Genomic DNA, 23,059 nt, shown 5'->3' with positions numbered 1-23,059 from the left:
GTTAACACCAAGAACTGTAATTGATCTGCTTGAGTAACTGAGTTCCACCAATCTTTTAACATTCCTGTGAATCTTGAAACAAATTCAGACAGGATGTTATAATGACTTTCTTCTGTAAGTTTTCTGGTATCAAGCCATGAATGGAACTCTCGTAATCTAGCTGGCCATTTTGAGATTGGAATATCATCTAGAGTGAAAACCATCTTTGTTGTAGAGACATGTGGAGTTGTCCTAGCATTTGATGGTTCTACTTCAGTCATATCTTCATCTGATGGTTCTTCAACTTTCACTCTTGGACTGGCCATCACTTCTGGCAGATCTGATTGGTTTTCATCAATTTCTTCTTGTGAAAAAGGACTGGATTGAGTCTCAATAGATTCTGATCCATCAGTTCCTGAAAAGGACACTGAATCTTCTTCATTTGGAGCAAGATCATCATCTGGATCTGGGATTATCTCTGATTCTCTCCGAGCAACAGATATCTTTGGCAAAATTTCACGACTATAATCCTTTAGAATTTTTGTTAAAGGATTAGAAGGAGATGTGTTATTTTGCATCATCAAAGACTTGGATATTTGTTTTGGTGGAGGAGATGTTGGAGGTGAAGAGAATTGGCTTTCTTCATCATCATCTGGCTTTTCCACTGGTCTCTTGCCTCGAGCCTTTTCTTTCTTTCTTTTTTCTTCTGCAGCATCCTTTTTTTCTTTTGCTTTCTGAGCTTTAATCTGCTGCAATAATTCGCTAATTGTAGCTTTTTTCTTTGTCTCAGATGGAGGGAAGATAAGTGGTTGAGTCCCAAAATGTCGAGGGCCTTCTGTCTGTCTGATTGACGGGAAAAGTTCAATCCCGTTTCTTGATGGTTGTGGAGGTGGCAGCTTCCCATTTTCTTTCAGATATTTTATCTGTTCCTTGAGATTTTGGATTTCTTTTTCTCTTTGAGCAATATGAGAAAAGAAATCTTGTCCTGGGGCAGCTGGCTCATGAGCAACTTCTTTGAGTCTCTTCTGGAAGATCTTAATAAGGTTTTTGATCATTTCAGAGTTTTCATCTGTCGTTTTTTCAATCTTTGAGACCTTATTGTCAATCTGACTTACTTTCTGATCAATCTTCTTGATTACAGCATTCTGGGCTATAGCATTTTCTGTCTGCCAATTTAAGGTGGCTTCTACTGTTACAATTTTACTTTGTCTTCCTTCTGCATCAACTTGGAGTTTTGAAGAGATTTTGGGCGCATGAAGATGTTCATTCTTTGTAAATTCTTCAAGCGGCGGAAAATCTTAATCATATGAAGAAGTTGCTGCATACATTTGAACTTGTGGAATTGATTGAACGGGAGTTGGAACCTTCAACTTGTGTTCCTGGTTGCATGTCATAAACTGGTTATTTTTCTGAACCCATTTGTTGATTCTTTTGTAACATGGCTGCTTTAGGGGCTTAGCTAGCCATTTCTGGTCAGGGTCTGGTTTTGGAGGGGATAATGGAGGAGGATTTGGTAGATCATGGATCTTAGGAGATTGTGGCTTCTTTGCAGAATAGTCCACAAGATATACGAATTTACCGCTATCTTCTCCTAAAGGGCCAATAACTGGATCTTTATTCATCCATCTTTCATAAAAATCTGACTGTGTTGATTTTTTGCTGGATTTCTTTTTTCTGGTGCGTTTGATGTCTTCGTCAAGTTCTTCAAAAGCATCGTTTCTGCACCCTTCACATGCGCAATTGATATCCCACGGACAATGTCCTGAAGGATCTTTGAAAAGTACAGAGGCTTTCCATCTGGTTGAAAGCTTTGAATTAACTTTGCTTTCGGTCCTGGTACTACATCTTCTGTAGATAATGGTTGAAACATCATTTGAGTAGTAAAGACAGGAGGTGTTGAAAGCTGTTTTAGGTGACTGTGATCAAAACGGATTTCACTAGTCCCATCAGCTCTTGTCATAATCTGGTTTCTGGTGGATTTGATCGGCTGGTTGTGCTGGTGGATCTGCTCATAATTTGTCACCCACTTTTTCGGTAAGAGCTTTAAAAGTTCTTGTTTGGGTATCTGTTTAGGTACATGAATGCAGTAGGGCTCTTCTTTTGTGTTTACAGAAATCAAAAGAGAATCTTCAGATCCTTGATTTGTTAGCTTAAAGGCATGATCTTGGACCCTATACACTATTTGATAGTGCAGGGTTGCAGTTACCGCCGATTCAACCATTTCTGCTCCAATAATCTGAATCTGGACCTTAAGAGCATCAAGCAAATTGGGATCTTGTAGGGACATGGTAAAGTTGGGAAACAGAGTTACCATGGCCATTTCCGAGCTTAAAGTTGCTTCTACCGTTCCAATACAAGCATCTTGGTAGCGTTTATATCTGGAGTCTAACAGAGCAATTCTGGATACTACAGGTTTCCCTGAAGTTCCATGATAATTTAACGCCAAACGGACTGCTCCAAAATGGATGTGAGAATATCCATGTTGACACCATTCTTGTGGAAAATGAGAAGGGATCTCTAAAGTGACAAATTGTTCTTCTTGGCCTCCATAGATAAGGTGTTTGTCAAATTTAGAGGACTGTACATACTCTTTAACATTTTTTCTTCTGGTAGTAATAAGGGACTTTATACTTTTTACAGGAGAAAAAGAAGGTTTTTGGTAAGCGGAATATGGGTTTCATATATTAATGTGTTTAAAAATATATTAATATATTTTTAAAGGGAAAGACAATGTTCTTGTAGATATTCTCACGAGATTACCTGAAACTACTGAAAAACCCACTCAAATTCAAACCCCAAAACCTATTGAAGTTTTCATGTTTCAACCTTCTTCTTCCTCAAAAGGAAAAAAGAAACAATCCCAACAACCACCTTCACCCTTTTCTCTTCCCTGTAAACCAAATTCTCATCCAGAACACCCTCCAGAAGTCTTAAGTCTAATCCTAGAAAAGAGATTCCATAAAGAAGCTATGAACATGATGCTTTCTTATCAATTAGATGTCTTTAGGAATTTCGGAGGATTATTCCTTAAACCTTTAGGGTTACATCCTGATTACCCATTCATAAACCCAATCAAGTTCCAGTTTGGTGAGTTTCCTGAAGAATTGAAATGGATGTTATGGTATTTAACTCATCTCTTTCACATAGGGATTGAGTTTTTTATGCCTGATCTCCAACACTTCTTAACCATGGCGGTTCGCAATGAAGAAGCCCCTGAGATGAAAAACTTAGCCACATTTTTAAAATGGTTCTATCCTTTAGAATACTGGGTAGATATGCTTATGTTTGAATTTCACAAAAATACCCGTGTCCAATGGATAGTAATCATCTTCTATAAACCTCAATACTTTATGCAAAATGGATCAGCAACACAGTTAGCCTCTCTTCCTAGTTCTTGGATCCATAAAACATATTTTGAAGAGGTTTATGAGAATCCTTTTGACCTTAAGAAGCTACAAAAATACTTGTGTCAGATAAATAAAATAATTCCTTCAGAGATATGGCCCTCGGGAGAAACATCAGCACCATGGGATGTTCAAAGGAATCCACCAACACCTTATCAGAACAAATTGAAAGAAGCCCTGAATGAATATTGGTCCAACATACCAGATCCAAAAGAATGGTCTCAAGATTATCCCATGCATTGCAGCCAGATAATTCAAGACACACATATCTGGGAAGATCTACATGAAGAAGGACCAAGAGTTTCAAAAGCTCCACTTCCCAAAGGCAATAATGATGATATGATACCACCAGATGACTTGGAAAAAAGAATTGAAAGATTGGAGCTTACGTGTTACAGAGCTCGTGAAAAGAAAAGACAGAAAGTGGAAGAATTCAACATCACCTCTGATATTGATACAGACTATGACACAGATACATATATATCAATAATAGATAAATTAATGTAAAAGCAGATTCCTCCTTATCTGCTTGTGTCCTTTATGTATGAGTCATGTCCTTTACGTTTGTAAAAGTAGATTCCTCCTTATCTGCTTGTGTCCTTTATGTATGAGTCATGTCCTTTACGTTTGTAAAAGCAGATTCCTCCTTATCTGCTTACTACTACCTTTCCCCTCTATATAAGCATGGGGAAGTCTCAGGTGTAAAACAAGAACTACCTCTGAAATAAAATCCAGAAGAGTTTTATAAATCTATGGCTTTCTAAACCTCTTTCATCTCTTCTTACCTGAAAATAGAATTTCTATGGAAGAAAATCTCTCATAAGTTTAAGAGTATGCTTTGTGCTTGCCATGCTTATGGATCCTGCACATCAGAAATTGAACATGATACAAGATATTAATAAGTTCAGTTGAGTTTAAAGGAGTTCAGCGATTAAAGAGATTAACAGCTAAAAGGCAGTGCCTTGTTGATGGCTAGAAAAGAGAGAAAGGCATGTGTTTTGGCATAGCATACCTACTGTTATTCATCGTTAATTGCTGATCTCTAGCTTCTTACTCACCTGCCCTCTATTGGTATCAGAGCTTTTTCTTAAAAATATATTAATGTGTTTAATTAAATTCAAATTAATTAATCTAGTTAACGCCACCTTTTAACATGTTTCGCGGTGACCTTTATAGTTTATACAAATATAAAAACACCCTTTTTCTTATCTATGTGAAGACGAAAAACGACGGTCAACAAACGCATAGCATTGCAATCTTCATCACTAATGGCGGCTACTCATCTTCTCTCTCACTCCTCATTTCTTCCCAAAACCCTAAACCACTCATTAACCAAGAATCCATTTTCCAAATCCCCCATTTTGCCTCTCAAGCCCTCCAAGAATGTCTTCAAGCATCCCTCCCTCTCCCTCTCTCTCAAAGCTGTCCTCTCTCAGAACCCTGCTAAAACCCTCAACCCAACTTTTCAACACTGCTTCACTAAATCCCCAGATGGGTTTCTCTACTGTGAGGATACCAAGGTCCAGGATGTCATGGAAAAGGTCGAAAAGAGGCCGTTTTATTTGTATAGTAAGCCTCAGATTACTAGGAATGTGGAAGCTTATAAGGAGGCCCTTGAAGGCTTGAAGAATTCCATTATTGGGTACGCCATCAAGGCGAATAACAATTTCAAGATTTTGCAGCATTTGAGGATGTTGGGTTGCGGTGCTGTGCTTGTTAGTGGCAATGAACTCAAGTTGGCTCTTCGTGCCGGCTTCGATCCAACTAAGTAAGTTCCTTAGATTAAATATCGCATATTCTGTTTTGCATTTCGGTTTTGTTCATATTTTTTCAGCTACTTTCTTTTGGCTTCACATTTAGATCAAAAATTACTTTCGTGAATAAATTCATTAGTTTAATTTTTAAATGCAGCAATTATGATTAAATGGGCACTGCATTTTAATAATTTTCTTATTTTCTATTTTGCATTTGAATGGTTAATTAGGTGGTATTCTGAACCTTGTCAAATTGTTTATAGAAAGTATTACAATCTTTAGAGGAGTGTGTTTGCACTAAATGGCCCTGTTAGACATCTGGTTATGGTCATCCAAAACCTTTTGGAAATTTTACATATCAATATTGTGGGTATGCTATTGTGCTTGTCAGTGCTAGACATTTTAAGCATATTGCTGTTGCACCCATCATTACAATGAAATATGATATATTTAATGTATCTATCTTGCTTCGAAATGTGCTGAGCTATGTTAAATTTGTTTGTTACTGCTTGAGTAAGAATGATTTGGTTGTTCTTGTTGACTGTTTATTTAGTTTGATTGGTGTTAATATCTAAATGAATAGGTGTATCTTTAATGGGAATGGGAAGATCTTGGAAGATTTGGTACTAGCTGCCCAAGAAGGTGTTTTTGTCAATGTGGATAGTGAATTTGATCTGGAAAATATTGTAGCTGCTGCAAGAATTGCTGGCAGAAAGGTTAATGTTTTGCTTCGGATCAACCCTGATGTAGATCCTCAGGTAATGCAGTAATTATTCCATTAAGCCTTAACTACATGGACATTTAATGTATATGATTTGAACTTGTTTCTATAAAAAAGAGAACTTTGGATAACTAAATTAATTAAACTTGGTTTTCAGTTGACCTTAGCATATGAGAATCTAATTGAAATGAAATGGTTTGAAATAAAATCAAACTTGCTTGCTAGTGAAGTTATTATATGGCATATGAGAATCTAATTGAGCTGCTATATATGGCTTTCTCATAGTAAATATAGGTTTATTGAAACGTGATCAACTGAAATTTCAGTCTGTTCTTAGTACAACTAGCATACCTTCTTTAACCTCTATTATTTAATCTCCATTTCCATGATGACTCTCTCAACCATTAATTGTTCTGTTTTCTCATTCACCAGTTTTAGTGTACTCGAGAACCAGATTATTGTTCCATGGCTTGAAATCTTCCTGCCTACTTGACTTTAATTTTTGCTCTCAAGTTGATAATCCATGATAGGAAGGCTAGTAAATTTACCTTACAGAATTGGTTTTTTGGGAATGCAACCTAAACCTAGCTTTGAGGATTACCTTAATTCTAGGAGAAAAGGCCATTAAGAATTTAAAGATTGAAGAGATTCTAGGAGCATGCTTTTTATCCAGGTTTCATATTTATGTTTTAATGACATTGCTATTAACGTGTAGGTCCACCCATATGTTGCTACTGGGAACAAGAACTCTAAATTTGGTATTAGGAACGAGAAGCTGCAGTGGTTTCTGGATGCTGTAAAGGCACATCCTAATGAGCTGAAACTTGTAGGGGCCCACTGTCATCTTGGTTCAACCATTACCAAGGTATCTCAACAACATCATGTTTATTTGACTTGACTCACTTGCAAGTTGGTACTTGTTTGTTTTAATAGTTTTTTCTAGGATTCTTCTTTCACTCATTCCCGTTGGTTTATTTTCTGTGTTCAGCATTATTATTTGTCTTAATCTAGTTCAAAAATTGCTCATCAAGTGCTAATGAAGCTCTCGTTTAATGTTGTTCAGGTGGATATATTTAGGGATGCTGCTGTTCTCATGGTCAACTACATTGATGAAATTCGTGCCCAAGGTTTCGAGGTTGATTATTTGAACATTGGAGGTGGTTTGGGTATAGATTACTACCACAGTGGTGCCGTCCTTCCCACACCTAGAGATCTCATTGACACTGTAAGGCTCAGACTTTCCGTATCTTGCAAATTGTTGTCATAAAGTTATTTATACAATAAACTAACCAATGCATTGTAAATTACTATTTAAATACTTTCTAGTATACAATATCTAGTGTTTGAATAAAATGCCAGGGTACTTACCATGGTTATAATTCTTGTTTGACCATTTATGAAGTAACAATATCAATATTCTAGGATTGTTCATTTTGGCTAATATTAATGTTTTTCTCCCCTTGGCGTTGGTTGGTGTAGGTCAGAGAATTGGTACATTCAAGGAATCTTAATCTCATCATTGAACCAGGAAGATCACTCATTGCAAATACTTGCTGCTTTGTCAATCGTGTCACTGGAGTCAAAACTAATGGAACAAAAAATTTCATTGTGATTGATGGTAGTATGGCTGAACTCATCCGTCCTAGCCTTTATGATGCTTATCAAGTAAGTGCTTTTAGTTCATCTTTCTTGTAATGACCATGATTTCATAATTTGTATCATCAGCCAGCAAGTTCAAGCTTTGATGAACACACTTAACACAATCAAAGATATCTAGCTGTTGGTTTTAACAGTGCCTCAGTCCTAGATGCAGTTGGTTGACCTTGTGCCAAAATAGTTGATTATTGGCTATCAGTTTGACCACTCTGATCTCTGTATACCCTATGTTTCATGCAGACCTAATTTGTTTCTGTTTTTGGTATATTTTAAGCCTTCTAAAGATATGAATTATTACCCAATCAAGTTTGATTTTGTTTTCTCAAATTAATGACCCATTCATATATGATCGCAGCATATAGAGTTGGTTTCTCCTGCTCCTCCTGCTGCTGAGGTTTCTACTTTCGACGTTGTTGGCCCTGTTTGTGAATCTGCAGATTTCTTGGGAAAGGAGAGAGAACTTCCCACCCCAGCTAAGGTATCGAGTTCTATCTATAACGGGATGGTTGGAGCAACAATTATTTGAAATATTGCATTAATCGGTGGTTCCATTTTGCAGGGGACTGGCCTGGTCGTACATGATGCAGGTGCTTACTGCATGAGCATGGCATCAACTTACAATCTCAAGATGCGCCCTCCCGAGTACTGGGTAATTAACTTTAACTTTGTTTACCTTTATGGCAAGCTCGTTCTTGAACTTGCAATCTTTATTCTTTAATAGCGTTTACCCTCATCAGCATGATCATTTCTTAGCAACATGTTTGTGTTAAATTTGGTTGTTAAACGAAATTTTCCACATCCTAGTTGGTTAACTGTTATTGCTCTCAGGTTGAAGAAGATGGATCAGTGACCAAGATTCGACATGGGGAAACATTTGAAGACCACATGCGGTTTTTTGAAGGTCTTTAATTCGATCAAGGAACAGTGTCGAGGGTTGAAATTGGATCTAGAATGTACCATGTACATGAACTTTCATTCAATAAACTGTTGATTTTGTTATGGTCTCATTTTTGTAAGCCTATTTGACATTGAGCTTGCAACCACGATTGAGTAGATGAAACAATGCCCCCTCCCCACCACCCCAATGGAGAACTATCATCTCTTGGATAGCTAACAAAGGATATCTTTTTGCCCGTTTCATCATTTTCTCAAGCTAAATTGAGATTAGGGAGTTTAACAAATTAAATTTTCAATCTGATTGGTTTGTTGGATGAATTAATTTGATTGAAATAATTTTAATTATTTAAGATATGTTTTATATGAAATTAGTCCTTGTACTGTATCTCGTTTTTCACTTTGGTTCTTAAAATATTTTCTTTTCCAATTTTAATACCTTAGAATTTTGCTTCAGGTGGCAGAAAGGTCAAATAAACACTAAAAAGTCGTTATTAAGCAAAGTAATTGAAAACATAAAAGATACGAAATTTTAATATATAGTTATATAAATGCAAAAAAAAAATTCTAAGATAAAAATACTTTTGATTTTTATTTATTTATTTTTATGATATGAATGTACATACAATTATAAAAATATAAAACAGTGCAGTTAAATTTTTATAATAGCCTATTTGTTTGTCAAAATTTTGAATATTAAGGAAAGAGTTATTATACACCTATGGTATCTAAGACACTTATAACACCATTTGAGATTCATCTCTTTTGGAGCCACCGGACGTCTATGGCTGAAGGTAAAACTTGATGAAGCTTAACTTCATGGTCCTGCTAGAAGTATAATCCTAGCCTCATCTCACTAAAACACCACGCACATAAGGTGAAGAATATATGGAGAAGAGTTCTTATTAGCATTCATCAATCCATCATTTCTTCGAATCTAACGTTGCTTCAACCAATCATCTCACAAACTCTCCTTATATCAGATCCAATACTACTCTTAGTTGACAATCCACCTCTCTATGACCCGCACCTAAAGAATATGGCATTTAATGGTTGAGACTCATGCTTAGCTAGCCTCCCTTTATAAATATCTCCTTTGAACGCTAAACTAAGAGGCAAATATACGAGATCAACCATATGTGCCCACACTCATGCTCAAACACCACCTCTAACCCTCTAAAACCATCATTTTTAGTGGCTATCTGCATCATTTATTGTGTAATTATCACTTTTACTTACCTTAACATACTGTATAATTTAACCATTATAATAATTTGTAATATATAACAATTATATAAAAATAAAAATATATAAAATTATAAAAAAATATTTCTTAAAATTTTCTAAAAATTATTAATATTTTAATATTTATCTATTTTTTAAAAAATAATTTTAATTTTTTAATTATTTTACTTGCACGTCTCTTAATTGGTTACTATCTTACCCCTCGTAATTGACTAAACAATTTATTTAAGGGAGCAAGTAGTTAATATTGTATTTATGAATATATCGTTTTTATCTTGGTATTTGATATATTTGGATGTATCGTTTCAGATTTTTCGATATTTTTAAATAATTTTTACACATATATTTATAGCCTAATTTTAGTTTCTTGATAAATTATATATACATTTAAATATTTTTCACACATATATTTATAGCCTAATTTTAGTTTCTTGATAAATTATATATACATTTAAATATTTTTCACACATATATTTATAGTCTAATTTTTAATTTCTTAACAAACTATATATTAGTTTGGTAAAAAATAAATTATATATTATATACACAAGCAAATATATTTATATGTAAATATAAGTTTTAAAAGCATTAATTAAATTCAATGATTTAATTTAATAACTATTAATTTAAATGTAATTATAGAAAAATTAAAATTGTTAAGATAAACAAAAATAAAAGTTGATTTAAAATATTAAAATTTTGTATTGACAAATAGTCGGTAATGACTGAAATAGGTCGAAGCACACCGAAATAACCGGATAGCACTAGAATTTTAATCAGAACAAAACATAAATTATTTGGCACGGATTTAAGACCGAAATGATACGTACTGGCTAGTACCACGGTATCAATACGGACTGCCTTGCTTTAAATATCGAAAACAGAAAAAAATAATCCCACCAAAATAAGAAAAAAACAAGATGCCTAACAAATATAATGGATAAAAAAATAAAAAAAAATATGTATTTAACTTATAGTTAAATTGTTTACCATAAAAATATCCAATAAAAAATCTATGAGCAATGAAAACCCGAAAATCGATTTTTTATTATTTTTATTGGTTCAAAGGTTTTCTTATTTATGCATCATATAGATTTCGTTAGTTTGATCCCTAAATCCCATCCGATTTAATTTAGAGCTAACCCCAAATTGTGGCCATCAGTCTGGCGTTTTTTTTTTTTTTTAAATTGATTAGGTTTGAATCATAAATGTAGATGTGTTGCCTGCGGGTAATTTACTTCTGCCAATGAGTTTAAGCACTACCAAAACATTCATATATGAAAATCATAAGCTCAAAAAGTTGTTTCATATTAAACAAGCTTTCATGCTAAACCCAGATCCCATCATCTCCAATCCATATTATCCAGAAAAAAACAAACTAACACAGTCATCAACAAACAACCTCGTATTATTTATTACTATATTAGACTATAGCATGTCTTCACTGTCCCAAATCTCATTTCTCACCAATTCACAGAAAGAGATCTCTTCCAACCTTTTCCCCCTACTGCTGGGACATGCCCGGTTGCGGTTCAGCAGCTGCATCGCTTAGCGGGGTTTGGAGAAACTGGATCAGACCCTGTAACACTTTTTCGGTCCCCTCATCTTTCATCAACAGCTCCCCCACTTCTGCAGGGGTCACCTTGGTTGTCTTCAGCAGTTCCTCGATCTCCAACAACTGTGGGTGCTCCGTTATCCCCAGGTAATTGGAAGCCAGCATTTTGAATCCACAAGGCGTGATGTAAGACATGTGGATTTGCACATCGATTCGACCAGGGCGTAGCAAAGCCGGATCAAGCCGGTCCTTGTGGTTGGTTGTGAAAACTATAATCCTTTCATCCCCGCAGCTCGACCATAAGCCATCTATGAAGTTGAGCAATCCTGACAGTGTCATCTGTTGCTGGTACATACAATACCAAAAACAAACAACAAATCAACACCACTGCAGGTATATGTTTGGCAATGTAAGAATAGGTTTAGTGAATTATATATTTACCTGAGGTACTTGCATATGTCGATGAAGACCTTGTGGCATCATAGCCCGGGTTTGAGCGAGTCTGTCCTGAAATTCCAATGAACAATCAATATCTTCCACAACAATGATGGATTTATTCCCAGTTGAAATCAGCAACTTCCTCAGCTCTGAGTCCCCTTTGATTTCAGTCAACTCCAAATCGTATACATCGAAGTTAAGATAGTTGGCCATGGCAGCAATCAAGCTCGACTTTCCTGTACCAGGAGGACCAAACAACAAATACCCTCTTTTCCAAGCCTTGCCTACCCTCTTATAATACTCTTTTCTTTTCATAAACCTATCCAAATCCAGCATTATTTTCCTCTTCAAATCTGAATCCATTGCCAGGGTTTGGAAAGTAGCCGGATGATCAAGATTCAGGGCCTGCCACATATCTCCAATTCTTCCACTATACCTATCAGGTTTCAAGGTAAATAACTTCAAGGTCTTCTTTTTCTCTTCCAAATCTTTTGAGATCTCCAATATATGCTGCATATAATTGTTCAAGATCGTTTCTTTATGCTTCTTGTGGAAACTTAGCTCGAAGAACCGAGCCTCAGTTGTAAGCAACAAAGGGTTGTAAGGATCAGACCCTGGGATGTTCTTGGGAGGGAAATTTTTTGAGACTAACCTCCATTTCACTTGAACCCCATTGAAGTTATCAACGATTTCTTCATTGCTTTCAAGAGAAAATGAAATCTTGCCTTGCCTTTTGGGCAGGGCTAGCTTGATTCTCTTGGTGTCGGGAGGGATGGTAGGCTCGAGATAGAGTTCTGCGGCCTTGTAAAGAAGGTTCTCGTTGAGACCATCGAATTCTTCGATGACCAACGTGATTTCCGAACGGAAAGAGAGGATGAGATTCTTGATTTTGAAGAAGATGTAGTCTCGGAGCTCTAGAGGAACGAAATCTTTGGCGACTGATCGAATCAGCATGGCGGTGGTGGCAACTGATGCAGCGGCCGAGAAGATGAGCTTGGCGGAGAGGCATTGGTTATTATTGGCATTGAAAGTGGGCTTTCTCGCTGTATCCATTTGTTGTTGTTGTTTTTTACCAACAGTAGCAAAATGAAGAAGATGATGTAAAAGTTTGCTGGATTTTGAGAGTGAAAAGGATGCGAACGTTTGGGGTTTTATATGTCGCAACGTACGATCAAGAAAGGGCGTTGTTGTTGCCAACATGGGTGGCACAAATAGGAAACGAAAAACATGGTCAAGCCGCCGTTGCTTTATTTTTAAATTGTTAATGATAAAAGATAATATTGAAATTAAATTTTGTTAAATTGGATATTCAATATTATGATCCCTATATATTAAACGAATTTAATAGTTAACATAATCACATAAATCATCCTTTAATAAAAGAAAACTCATAGAATTCAAATATTTAATCTACCTCTTTCAAGTGATTGAAGACTAGAACTAGAAACATGATATCAATATTTCACTTCAAACGTAGTTGCACGGTTATGATTTTCTCTAAATATCGATATTAATCTGGAAAAAAAAGTAAGAATGAGTTTCGGAACTGGGAGGGTTTACATAGTTTTGAAATGGAAATTTGAATTGATTAGAGGTTTAGGGTTTGTAACCTTTGTTTTTTTAGTTAACCTTAAATCTGGAACCAAATGTGACTACAAATGGTTTAGGGTCTTTAGACAACATATAAAGGTTTATTGTAATTTCATTTCAACCTTTCGAATTCAACCTATATAGTTTTTGAAAAAAGTTAGGGTTTGAAAACCCTAAATTGAAAATCATTAACTATTTGTTTATGCATATATATTTCCAGAATGAAACTCTTTACCTTTAAATTTGAAAACCTTCGAAACCCACATAAAATTTAACTTTGTATGGGTTTCACGAAGAAGATTAAGAATCTAAAACCCTTTAAATCTTATAACTATAATGTGTTTATTTATATGTATTTGCATAATAAAAGTTATGTTTGTGGTCCTTGCATGTTTGTTACGAGGGTGATAGTGCTTGTTTGCATATGGATAAACCAAGTTTAGGTTCACTGCAAGTGGGTTATGGGTGGACACCATATGCTTATGTTTGCAGTATTTTACATTTATATGTGTGTCATTTTTAGCAGCATGTATTAAGAGTGCATGTGGTTTATCGTTGAACATTTATATTTGTGTCTTTTCTTATAAAAACTTAAGTTTAAGTAATATGTTTTTGTCAAATGGGAGAAGAATACTGGTTGAACCTGTATGTTGGTGGGGAATGCATATGTGATCCTTTCCTTAGGTATGCTAGTGGGTTTAAAGTTAGGGTTAAGGAAGATCCTGACACCATATCTTACTTTGAACTTAGGAAAATAGTTCAAAATGGGTTAGCTTCCTATACTTTAGGATAATTCACTTCATGATCCTAGAATAAGGGTTCAATAACCTTAGGGTTGTATGGGATAATCAAAGTACAATTGATATGATAAGCCATTGGAACAAGTTCAAAGAGATAAATGTTTATGTGGAGCATGAAGTTGACACGGGTGTGGTGATTGAAGAATGCTAACTGGACCCAGTTTAGGGGAGTCTAACAATTTAGGGGAAGATAGTTTTAGGTCACATGTAGGTGAAGACCTTGTTGAGGGGCCTATTGGTGATGGGACCACTGAGGTCCCTGAAGAGGGGATTGTTAGTGAGGGGCATAATAAAGTGCCAACTGATGTGACTCTAGATGGGCTTGTTAAAGATCAATTTGAGGGGTTAGGCGAGGACTAAACTAAAGGGCTTGTAGGTGACAGGAACACTGAGATGCCTAAAGAGGGGCCTATTGGTGGGGCTACTGAAAAGCTTGCTAGTGTTGTTGCTGATGGCCCTTCTATGCAGATAGATTAGGACTATATTGTGGGGGTTGAGGAGGGGTTAAAGTAAACTTCACCATGTGTAGGAAGGCTAAAAAAAGAGTTATTGAAAGGCTAGCTTGGAAATACAATGAGGAGTTTAGTTTTCTATGAGACTAGGTGTATGAGTTGATGGCTAATAATGTAATACCCCAGATCTGGTGGGTTCAAAGTTTCAACGTATAATAGTTAATAGTCTGTCTGGCATAGTGTTACCACCCAAAAGATTGTTTTGGCGTTTACGTGTGGGCGTGTAATAACCGCCACAAGAGCAAGTAAGAAAGTAAGAATTTGATTTTCTAATATTTTACCATGTGTTGAGGAGACGTTCGTGTTAAAGGATAAAAGGGAAATATGGATGAGTATTCGCCAAAGGTATAGTACGTCTAGTTTGTATGGATATTGTGCTAGCTAGACTTTAAGTAATCTGGTTAGAAACCAAATGTATAGTTTAGTTTGATAAGTTTGAAAAAGGGAGCTTATTTATATTTTTCTCGGAAACTGTAAGCCAATAAGAAGACAAGTTCTAATACATATGACACATGTTAAATTCCACTAAGCAAGATGTGGGAGTATGTTCTTCCTTCTTCTTTCTCTTCCTTAAGTGGTATCTACTGAAACCTTCCTTAAATCTGAATCTATCCTACCTCGATAATCTAAAAGCTAAGGTTCTTTTATGATCAGTAGTTACTTCGCATTAGGGTAAGTATTTCAGCTCTGCATGTTAAGTAATGAATGAGTAAATCTGTATTTGGTAATTGAACAACGAGACTAATAAGTATAAGGTTTCTGCATGGGACTGTTAGTGATTGAAATGATAAGTAATTTGTATGTACAAGAGTATTGGTGAAATTATGTTTCTAAGTAGTGGTTACTGCTGGTTTGTGATGGATATCTAGATCTAGAGCTTTGAACTGTAGTAGGTGAGATTCATGTGAGTTCTATATTGACTCCTGCATGTATACTGTTCATATTGTGAATCATTTATAGAAAATTGATTGAACCGTGAATCTGAAGTCATGAAGAGTATAGTATGTGATGATTGGTGTACGAGTATTGAAACATTAAAATATGACTGAGTATGTATATGTCTGAAATGTATACTATAAGATGTGTGTTCTATTTGGGTGTAAGTTAGTGAAGTAAAATGTTGAATTTAGATTGTGCCAATGCATGAAGAGTTTGTCAAGAGAGTCTGTGTTTGTTCATCGTGGTGGTGTCTAATGGAGTCTGTTGGGACTGAAAACACGAATTCTAATATGAACTCTGAAGGAAAAGTCCATGGCCATGGAATCCTTTGAATAAGAACTAAGGAATAATGATTACCCAATGAGGTTCTTTGTGTGACCCGGGACAATGATGGGCAAATTTCACGTAATGTGAGTTTAGGAAAATCCACATTGTAAACACGACAACTAATCATAGCCTTTGTGGTGAACTCTAAAAGAATAGCCTTTGTGGCAAACTCTAAAAGGGATGCCTTTATAAAAAATTCTGAATGGATCGCCTTAGTGGCGTGCTCTATCTGATTGCATGTATGATGTATTCGACTAAGTCTATGTGGCGTGAACTGTCAGGAATATCTGGTAAGTTATGAATCTGAATGTCTGTCTCTATGGTAAGATATGAGTAAGTTCTAGTAATTCCATAATAGGTATAACGAAGATAAGGTATTGATATGCTATGGAATAAGAGTTGAATCAAGTCTTAAAGGTTTTCCATGAAAAAGATATGTGTATATCTATGTCAAGAAGGGCATATGTTATGATGATCTGTAAGTATGAAAAGTAATGGGTATCGCATCTTCTTCCAAATTTATTCTGAATCTGAGTCAATACTATTTTGAATTATGAGATTCTGTTATAGCATGATATAGAGTTCATTTGGATGTTATATGCAGTGAATTATCAGTATGGAGATATGTACAGAACTAGATCAAGGTATGTCTAAGAGTGAATCAATAGTATGAAATTTTGTGTATGTATCTGCCATATATATATATGTATCCGCCCAAGATAATGTCAGTGAATAGTTGCTTGAAATAAGAGAATGGGTTAAAATGTGGATTGCTAGAAGTAGTTTCTGAGAGTATGTTCTTGTTAAGTAAGTATCATGGAATAAGAGATTCATAAAATGATTAGAAGATTCCTCAATTAACGAGATATGGAAGATTAAGTATGATAAGGGCATGATAACTAGCATACAAAAGAATGATAACACTGTGATGGTATCAACCGAAGTCAATGATGTAGATAATGGTTGACTCTTAGAAAATTTGTACAAGATTGCAAAGTGTCTATAAAGGTATGATTATAGTGGAATTCACTAAGTACTCTTGTATTTACAAGGTTTGTTATTTATTTTAGGGTTTTTTTTGAAGAGGCTTCGCTTGGAAGGACAACGCCAAAATACGCCAAGATAGTGACAGAGTGGGCTATTATGCATACAGTGGATATGTGGCGCAGTCTTGAACACGCCTTTGAGTTTGTCTTGAAATAGTTTCCAACTTGTAGAGATCTATATAAAATTTGATGTAATGAGTTATTTATCATATATTTTATTTTAAACTCCCAAATGTTATTTTTTTCTTTTTGAACTTCAAATAACAACTTTAAAATAAATGAGAAAATGTAAATTGTTTTTGTTAAATGTTTTGTATTGGTTAGTAGCATCCGAGATCCGGACCAGATGAATCGGGTCGGGTTGAGGGCGTTATAAATAATATTATTAGGACTATTAAGATGGCTATGAATAGGGTTACTCTAGACTGTCTCCATGGAAACACAAAGATATATAGACTTTTTAGCACTTTTTGAGCTTTAATTCATGTAGTTTCGTAGTAAATTTTGTCGAAATTCATAATTTAATTATAAAATAATTAATTTGCACTTAAATTATTAAAATATTAAATATTAATTATTTTTATAATAAATTTTCACAAATTTGGTTTATTTTTAACAGTTTTGCACAAAAGATGAAAATTGGTTCGGCAGACCCCTCGAAAGGCTTGAACCGTTGGGGAATTTTTGCATCAAGTGAACCAAGGGCAAGATTAAATATTTTTTCTAGCCAAGTTTGGCCCAAATGATGATCATTTATATAATTTGTATTTAATTTTTATCTAAATTAAATTGGGTTAAAAATTAATATAAATCTTGAAGGAGAAAGTGACCTAGTGTACTAAGCATTGAAGACTGATCCAATAAGAGCATTTGCAGCCCAAAAATGACCCAATAAGCTAACCCAATTAGCTTATTTAGCTGATTAAATTGCTTGCAAAACAGACCTCAAGTTTCCTTAAAATCCTATTCAAAACCCTCCACTTTCTATGCCTTTAAAGATTTGCCCCAATCTAAATTTAGTAAAGTTTGAAACATTCAAAGTTTGCTCCATGTGTGCCGGCCAAGGGAAGTGTGTGGCTGCTAATTATTTTCTATTTTTAGCAGCCACTCCTACCTATAAATACCCCTCATTCACCTATTCATTCAACACATCTATCATTCACACTTCTTTCTCTCTTTTACTCACTTTCTCCCTTCCAAAACCTCCATTTGTTTCCCATTTTTCCTTTCTATTTCCCTTTGCCGATTTCCCTCTTGGAAAAGAGCTTTCAACAACATTGGGTAGCAGCATTCAAGTGCTTATAGAAGCCTTGGATCAACAGAACGAGCGAAGAAGGAGAGGAGCAAACTAGTTTGGCTTTGGAGAAACACTAGATTTGATTATAGTTTCATGTCCTTTAAATTTCGTTATTGTTGTTATGAACACGTCTATAAATATTTGTTATGTTGCTATTCTGAATTTAATTAACTTGGCTTAAATTTAATTCGTGTTAGGTTGATTGCATTTTGTTTACTTAAATTATTAAAATCATGTTTGTGTTGTTATAGGTCTTGGTAAATTGTTTGATTAAGTAAAACCATGATTATGTTATACTTGCATTATAATGGTAAGATAACTAATGAGTTAATTATTAATCGTATTAAAATTACAATTAATTGACACAATATTTAATCTGTGCATGTTTAATCTTCTTAGGTAGTTGAGGGTTAAATTAGCGACGGTATTAAATGGTATATTAGCCTTGCATAACTTGCAAGATTATTGTGATTAAATTGTTTCAATGTAGGAATATATTGTCACTTCACTTAATCTTTTACTTGCTTATTAAAATTAATTAATTGTTTGAATTGTAGTAATATGTTCAAGAGATTAGTTAATTTGGTAAGTCTATATGTGCTCTAAGTTAACAAATTGCCAAGTTGCCGTGAATTTATTCGTAACAACATGAACTTTGTTTTAATAATATTAAGTTAAGAAATGTAATTGATCTAACACAATTATGTCATATTGATTAAACTTGTTTTTCAGAAATCGTGCATTGAAATTTTTACCTATTAATTTTCTTAGTTAATTTACTTAGATAAAATCTAGTTTTATTAAACTCATTTTCAAAACAAAAGATTTTCCTTCACCAAAGTGTTTTTAATTTCATTTCATAAATATTTTCTTACATAGTCCCTTTGGGTACAATAACTCGACAAGTAGGAATTGTGTGCGACATGTTTTTGTTAACTAGATTGGGAGATAGAAAGAGAAGTCATATATATGAGTTCCATTTTTGAGCAATAGTTAAAGTCACCATACAGAGGGAATGAGAGGATAAGTTTATTGAACTGGATGCAAAAGATAAAGATATGGTCAAAGAGTTAAGGTCTAAGAACCCAAAAAATTGGACCAAGGCTTTCCTTCAGTGTGAAAGCAAGTCTGACATGGTTTTAAACAACTTGTATGTGACATTCAACTCTAACATCATAAGAGTGAGTTAAAAAAGTATAATAGCAATGCTCATGGAAATTTTGATGAATCTAATGAATGAATAATGGAGAAGAAAGAGTTTTGCAATAGATAGATATACAATTATAGACATTTGGTGAAGGATAAATTAGATGCCTGTAACAAAAAGCTGTGGGTTGGGAAATGGTTGGGAATGATGAGCACGAATGTGAAGTTAAAAAAAGGTAGAAGGCAATATATTGTTCATTTGAATGGCAAGACTTGTAGTTGTAGGAATTGGTCTACCATGTCCCCCTGCATGTTTTGGCATATAGGTGACAACCCTAATGACTACTTGCATCAGTGTTACCATAAAAACACATACGCATCATATTTACATGCCTTCCAACCCATTAATGGAGCACATGATTAGGCAAGAACTGGAATTGAGCCAGTATTCCCATATTTGTTTTCACCAAAGGAAAGGCAAAGTTATTCAACCAACTAAAGCCCAACCAGTACCAAACACAAGGATAAGGCCACTGTTATTCATTGTTCTTTGATAAATTCTTTTCTAGTCAACTGTTCCATTAAAATATTTATGTGTTGTTAGGTTACAACTTAGGAAGGAAAAAAATCGCATAATGTTCAAGGCCCTAAATGTTTCAATAAGGACACTATCATAGCTAGGTGCTCCTTAATGAGACCCTAGCACACTAACAAATGTTTTCCTTGAAGACCTCTTGGAACCCAAGATTCAGTTGCATAAAAGTGATTTAAAAAAAATGATTGAATTAAGTTTTGATGAAACTCTTTGTGATATTTTTATCTATGTTCTTACTTGAAATGTGAAACTATACATAGTCAAATACGTAAATTGGGTTAGACATATTTTGGATATAAATCAGGGGATGAATAGGTATATATTTCCCAGGATTTTTTTTCATAGTTGAAAGGGTTAATAGGTACATTGGGTAGACATTGGGTAAGCTGTTATTTTAAACCTTCAAGTTCAGTATCAATAGAATATTATGGCACATTGATAATCAGCTCTGTCACAACTCAAGCACAACATATCATGAGTGATTGCAAACACTTAAAACAATAAGGAAATCAACTCTGGATGATCCAAAGCGGCGGGCATAAATCAGTAAAAGAACCGAGCATTATATATATTTTAATCTTAACTTAATTGTATTTTACCATGTCATTGATTGAATCCTTTTTATAATTTATGGTAAAATTTATTGTTATTTTATAATGGTATTTTTAGTTATAACAAAAAATATATATATTTATATAGATTTTACAAAAATCAAAACAATGAAGATTAAAGAATAAAAAGTCTGGTTTTGCAATATGTTAATATTTAAATAATTATAAAAAAATAAATTGAATAATATTATACTATTACTTAAATTATGATTCTAATTTATTTGATTTATAAAATATTATTTATATGAAATATGATATATATTATCTTTTATCTTTTTATTTTAAAATAATAAATATGTATACCCACATACAACACATGTAGCGTTAAAAGCTAATTTTTAAAAATAAGTGATAATGTTGTTGTACCTACTTCGCAAAGAGAGAGATCTCGTTAGCCGAATTTTGAGGGCACCTCGCCTGTTATAGTACCTCGTCAGCCATGGTATTGTCTCGCGTGTAGCTTGCTCTGCATGTGGAGCCTCTCCTATCAACCTTGTCCAAATAGATGCGAGCCTTTTTCTTATGCATGGATACATATGAGACTTTATCATTCAAGTCTAGCTGCAGTTTGATCGCTCGATACATCAATCTAATCGTTACTTGGTTAAAAGGTTATCGTGCCTCCTAAGAAGTAGACCAGGATTTGATCATTAACAGATATCGATACCGACATTGTTGATGGAAGTTAATACTAGTATATATTTAAAAATTTAAAAATACTCAAAAATAAAAAAAAATGTACGTCCAAAATGAAATGTCCAAGCTCGTTTAAATTTGAATACATTTGTTTAGGTTCATTTTAAATATGGGTTGAAGTGCTATAAAACTAATAAAAGATATTAAAAAGAGTAAAATTCTTTAAAAATAAAATTATAAAAAAAATTAAAATTTGTAAAATAATTGTCAAAATAACTGATTACACATATAATAGGATAAAAAATATCACTCTTTATTAAGGAATAATATGTGTATTCAATTGTCTTCCCATACACTTTTAAAAAAATTGTCTTTCTCATCTCCACCACTCTTTATCTCACTCCATCTACACTTTTATTCATCATTGTCAAAATAGATAAATTAAGTCTAAAAAACTTACCAATTGAATTTTTTAAGCTTTCACATGGTGAAAAATCAAATTTGTATGTAGTACATATACTCGAAATTCGAGACTATCCGTTACCATTATTATTTGGCGAAGACTACGATTCCAAGCTTGAGTTAGCCCATCAAAGACATCCCAGGCTTTCGCTTCTAGCACTAATATGGAGTGTGCCTCATATTTACGAGTTGACATCGCAACGAGAAAGAGCCGACATCGTGATGAGACGACCACGACGTCCTGACGAAAAGACTGGCCACGTCCCAACGAAGAGAAGAATGATGTCCCGACGAGGATCATGCGACATTATGACGTGTTCCCTAATTTAATCGGTTTTCCTCTCCTAATTAAACTCTAATTATTCTAGGTTAGTTTAGTCATATTTAATATACGAATTTTAGCCTATAAAAGGGGCTATTGTAACCTAGAATAATTACCTTCATCATCTTTTTGAGAATGAGAAAGTTCAGTAAATTTTAGGGAATTTTAGGTTTTAACCAGAGTACTTTGTTCTTTCAGGATTTAGGGTTGTTTGTTGAGATTATCTCCATCTTGTACTCTTTTCGATTTTTGCTCATTTAGTGAAGTCTCCTTTACCTTTGGTTTTTTGTCCTCTTATTTGGAGGAAATTTTCCACATAAATATTTGTGTGTTTGATATTCTCTACTTTTACTTTTATTTTCTCGTTGCATATATGGGTCGATCCCCAACAAATTGATATCAGAGTCAAGTTCAACTTCCGCAGATCGACATGTTCAGAGATGGTAATGAGGTTTGGTATTGATAGGTTCAACGACTACATAATTTTCAATTTATGACAAGTTCAGATGACAATAATTCTAGTTCAAAATGGCTTGAAAAAGTAGTTACCGAGAAAAAGCCCAAATATCTAGATCAGTCAGAATGTGATGAGCTTGATGAGAAGACCCTGTCTACAATTCAGTTGTGTCTTACAAACGATGTGTTACAAAAGGTACTTTCAAAGAAAACAACACCAGCCTATTTGGTTTTGAAACAACGACTGTGTACATTCTATATGAAAAAAGATGCCTTCATTAGGGGTCACATCAATGAGTTTGTTTCTCTCTTGAATGATTTAAAGAACGTCAAGGTTCAAATTGATGATGAAGATCAAGCCATGCAATTATTGTGCTATTTGTCCTATTCATAAAATTCTTTCAGGGAAACTTTGACTTATGGGAGAGAAATTCGAGGAAGTGAAGGGAAACTTGTTGAGCAAAGACAAATTCGAAAATGAGTTTGATTCGGGTAACAGTTCAGGTTGGAAACCCTCGACATTTGTTGCGAGAAGTACGATTGGTTCGAGGTTGACGAATCAAGACAAAGTATGTGACTATTGTAAGAAGAAAGGCCACATTAAGACATATTGTTACAAACTACAAAATAAGAACAAGAGGGCTGCTGAGAGAAACGAGGATGAAGTGGCTAAT

The 23,059-nt window shown here is 34.4% G+C and overlaps 2 protein-coding genes across 3 annotated transcripts; one reads left to right on the top strand and one right to left on the bottom strand.

Annotated features, from left to right (window-relative positions):
• Positions 1-4,543: 4,543 nt before the first annotated feature.
• Positions 4,544-8,654, top strand: LOC107945027 (diaminopimelate decarboxylase 2, chloroplastic). Of its 2 annotated transcripts, none has more exons than XM_016878838.2 (8): positions 4,544-5,151; positions 5,721-5,895; positions 6,574-6,723; positions 6,922-7,083; positions 7,338-7,523; positions 7,870-7,992; positions 8,074-8,163; positions 8,343-8,654. In XM_016878838.2, exons 1-8 carry the CDS (start codon positions 4,652-4,654, stop codon positions 8,421-8,423), a joined length of 1,467 nt encoding a protein of 488 aa, XP_016734327.1. In that variant the 5' UTR covers positions 4,544-4,651; the 3' UTR covers positions 8,424-8,654. The 2 variants fall into 2 exon arrangements, with proteins under 2 accessions (XP_016734327.1, XP_016734329.1); XM_016878840.2 differs by having other exon boundaries at positions 4,568-5,151; positions 6,922-7,088; positions 7,343-7,523.
• Positions 8,655-10,945: 2,291 nt separating this feature from the next.
• On the bottom strand, positions 10,946-12,954 carry LOC107945028 (AAA-ATPase At3g50940). Its single transcript, XM_016878841.2, has 2 exons — positions 11,650-12,954; positions 10,946-11,553 (listed from the first exon to the last, which is right to left on the bottom strand). The coding sequence occupies exons 1-2, from the start codon at positions 12,844-12,846 to the stop codon at positions 11,158-11,160; spliced, it is 1,593 nt and encodes a 530-aa protein (XP_016734330.2). The 5' UTR covers positions 12,847-12,954; the 3' UTR covers positions 10,946-11,157.
• Between the last annotated feature and the right edge of the window lie 10,105 nt (positions 12,955-23,059).

Source organism: Gossypium hirsutum, chromosome D12 (assembly GCF_007990345.1).
Source record: "Gossypium hirsutum isolate 1008001.06 chromosome D12, Gossypium_hirsutum_v2.1, whole genome shotgun sequence".
Lineage (NCBI taxonomy): Eukaryota > Viridiplantae > Streptophyta > Magnoliopsida > Malvales > Malvaceae > Gossypium > Gossypium hirsutum.
Note: the sequence above shows the minus strand (reverse complement) of the source record. Positions and strands in the feature narration are given on the sequence as shown.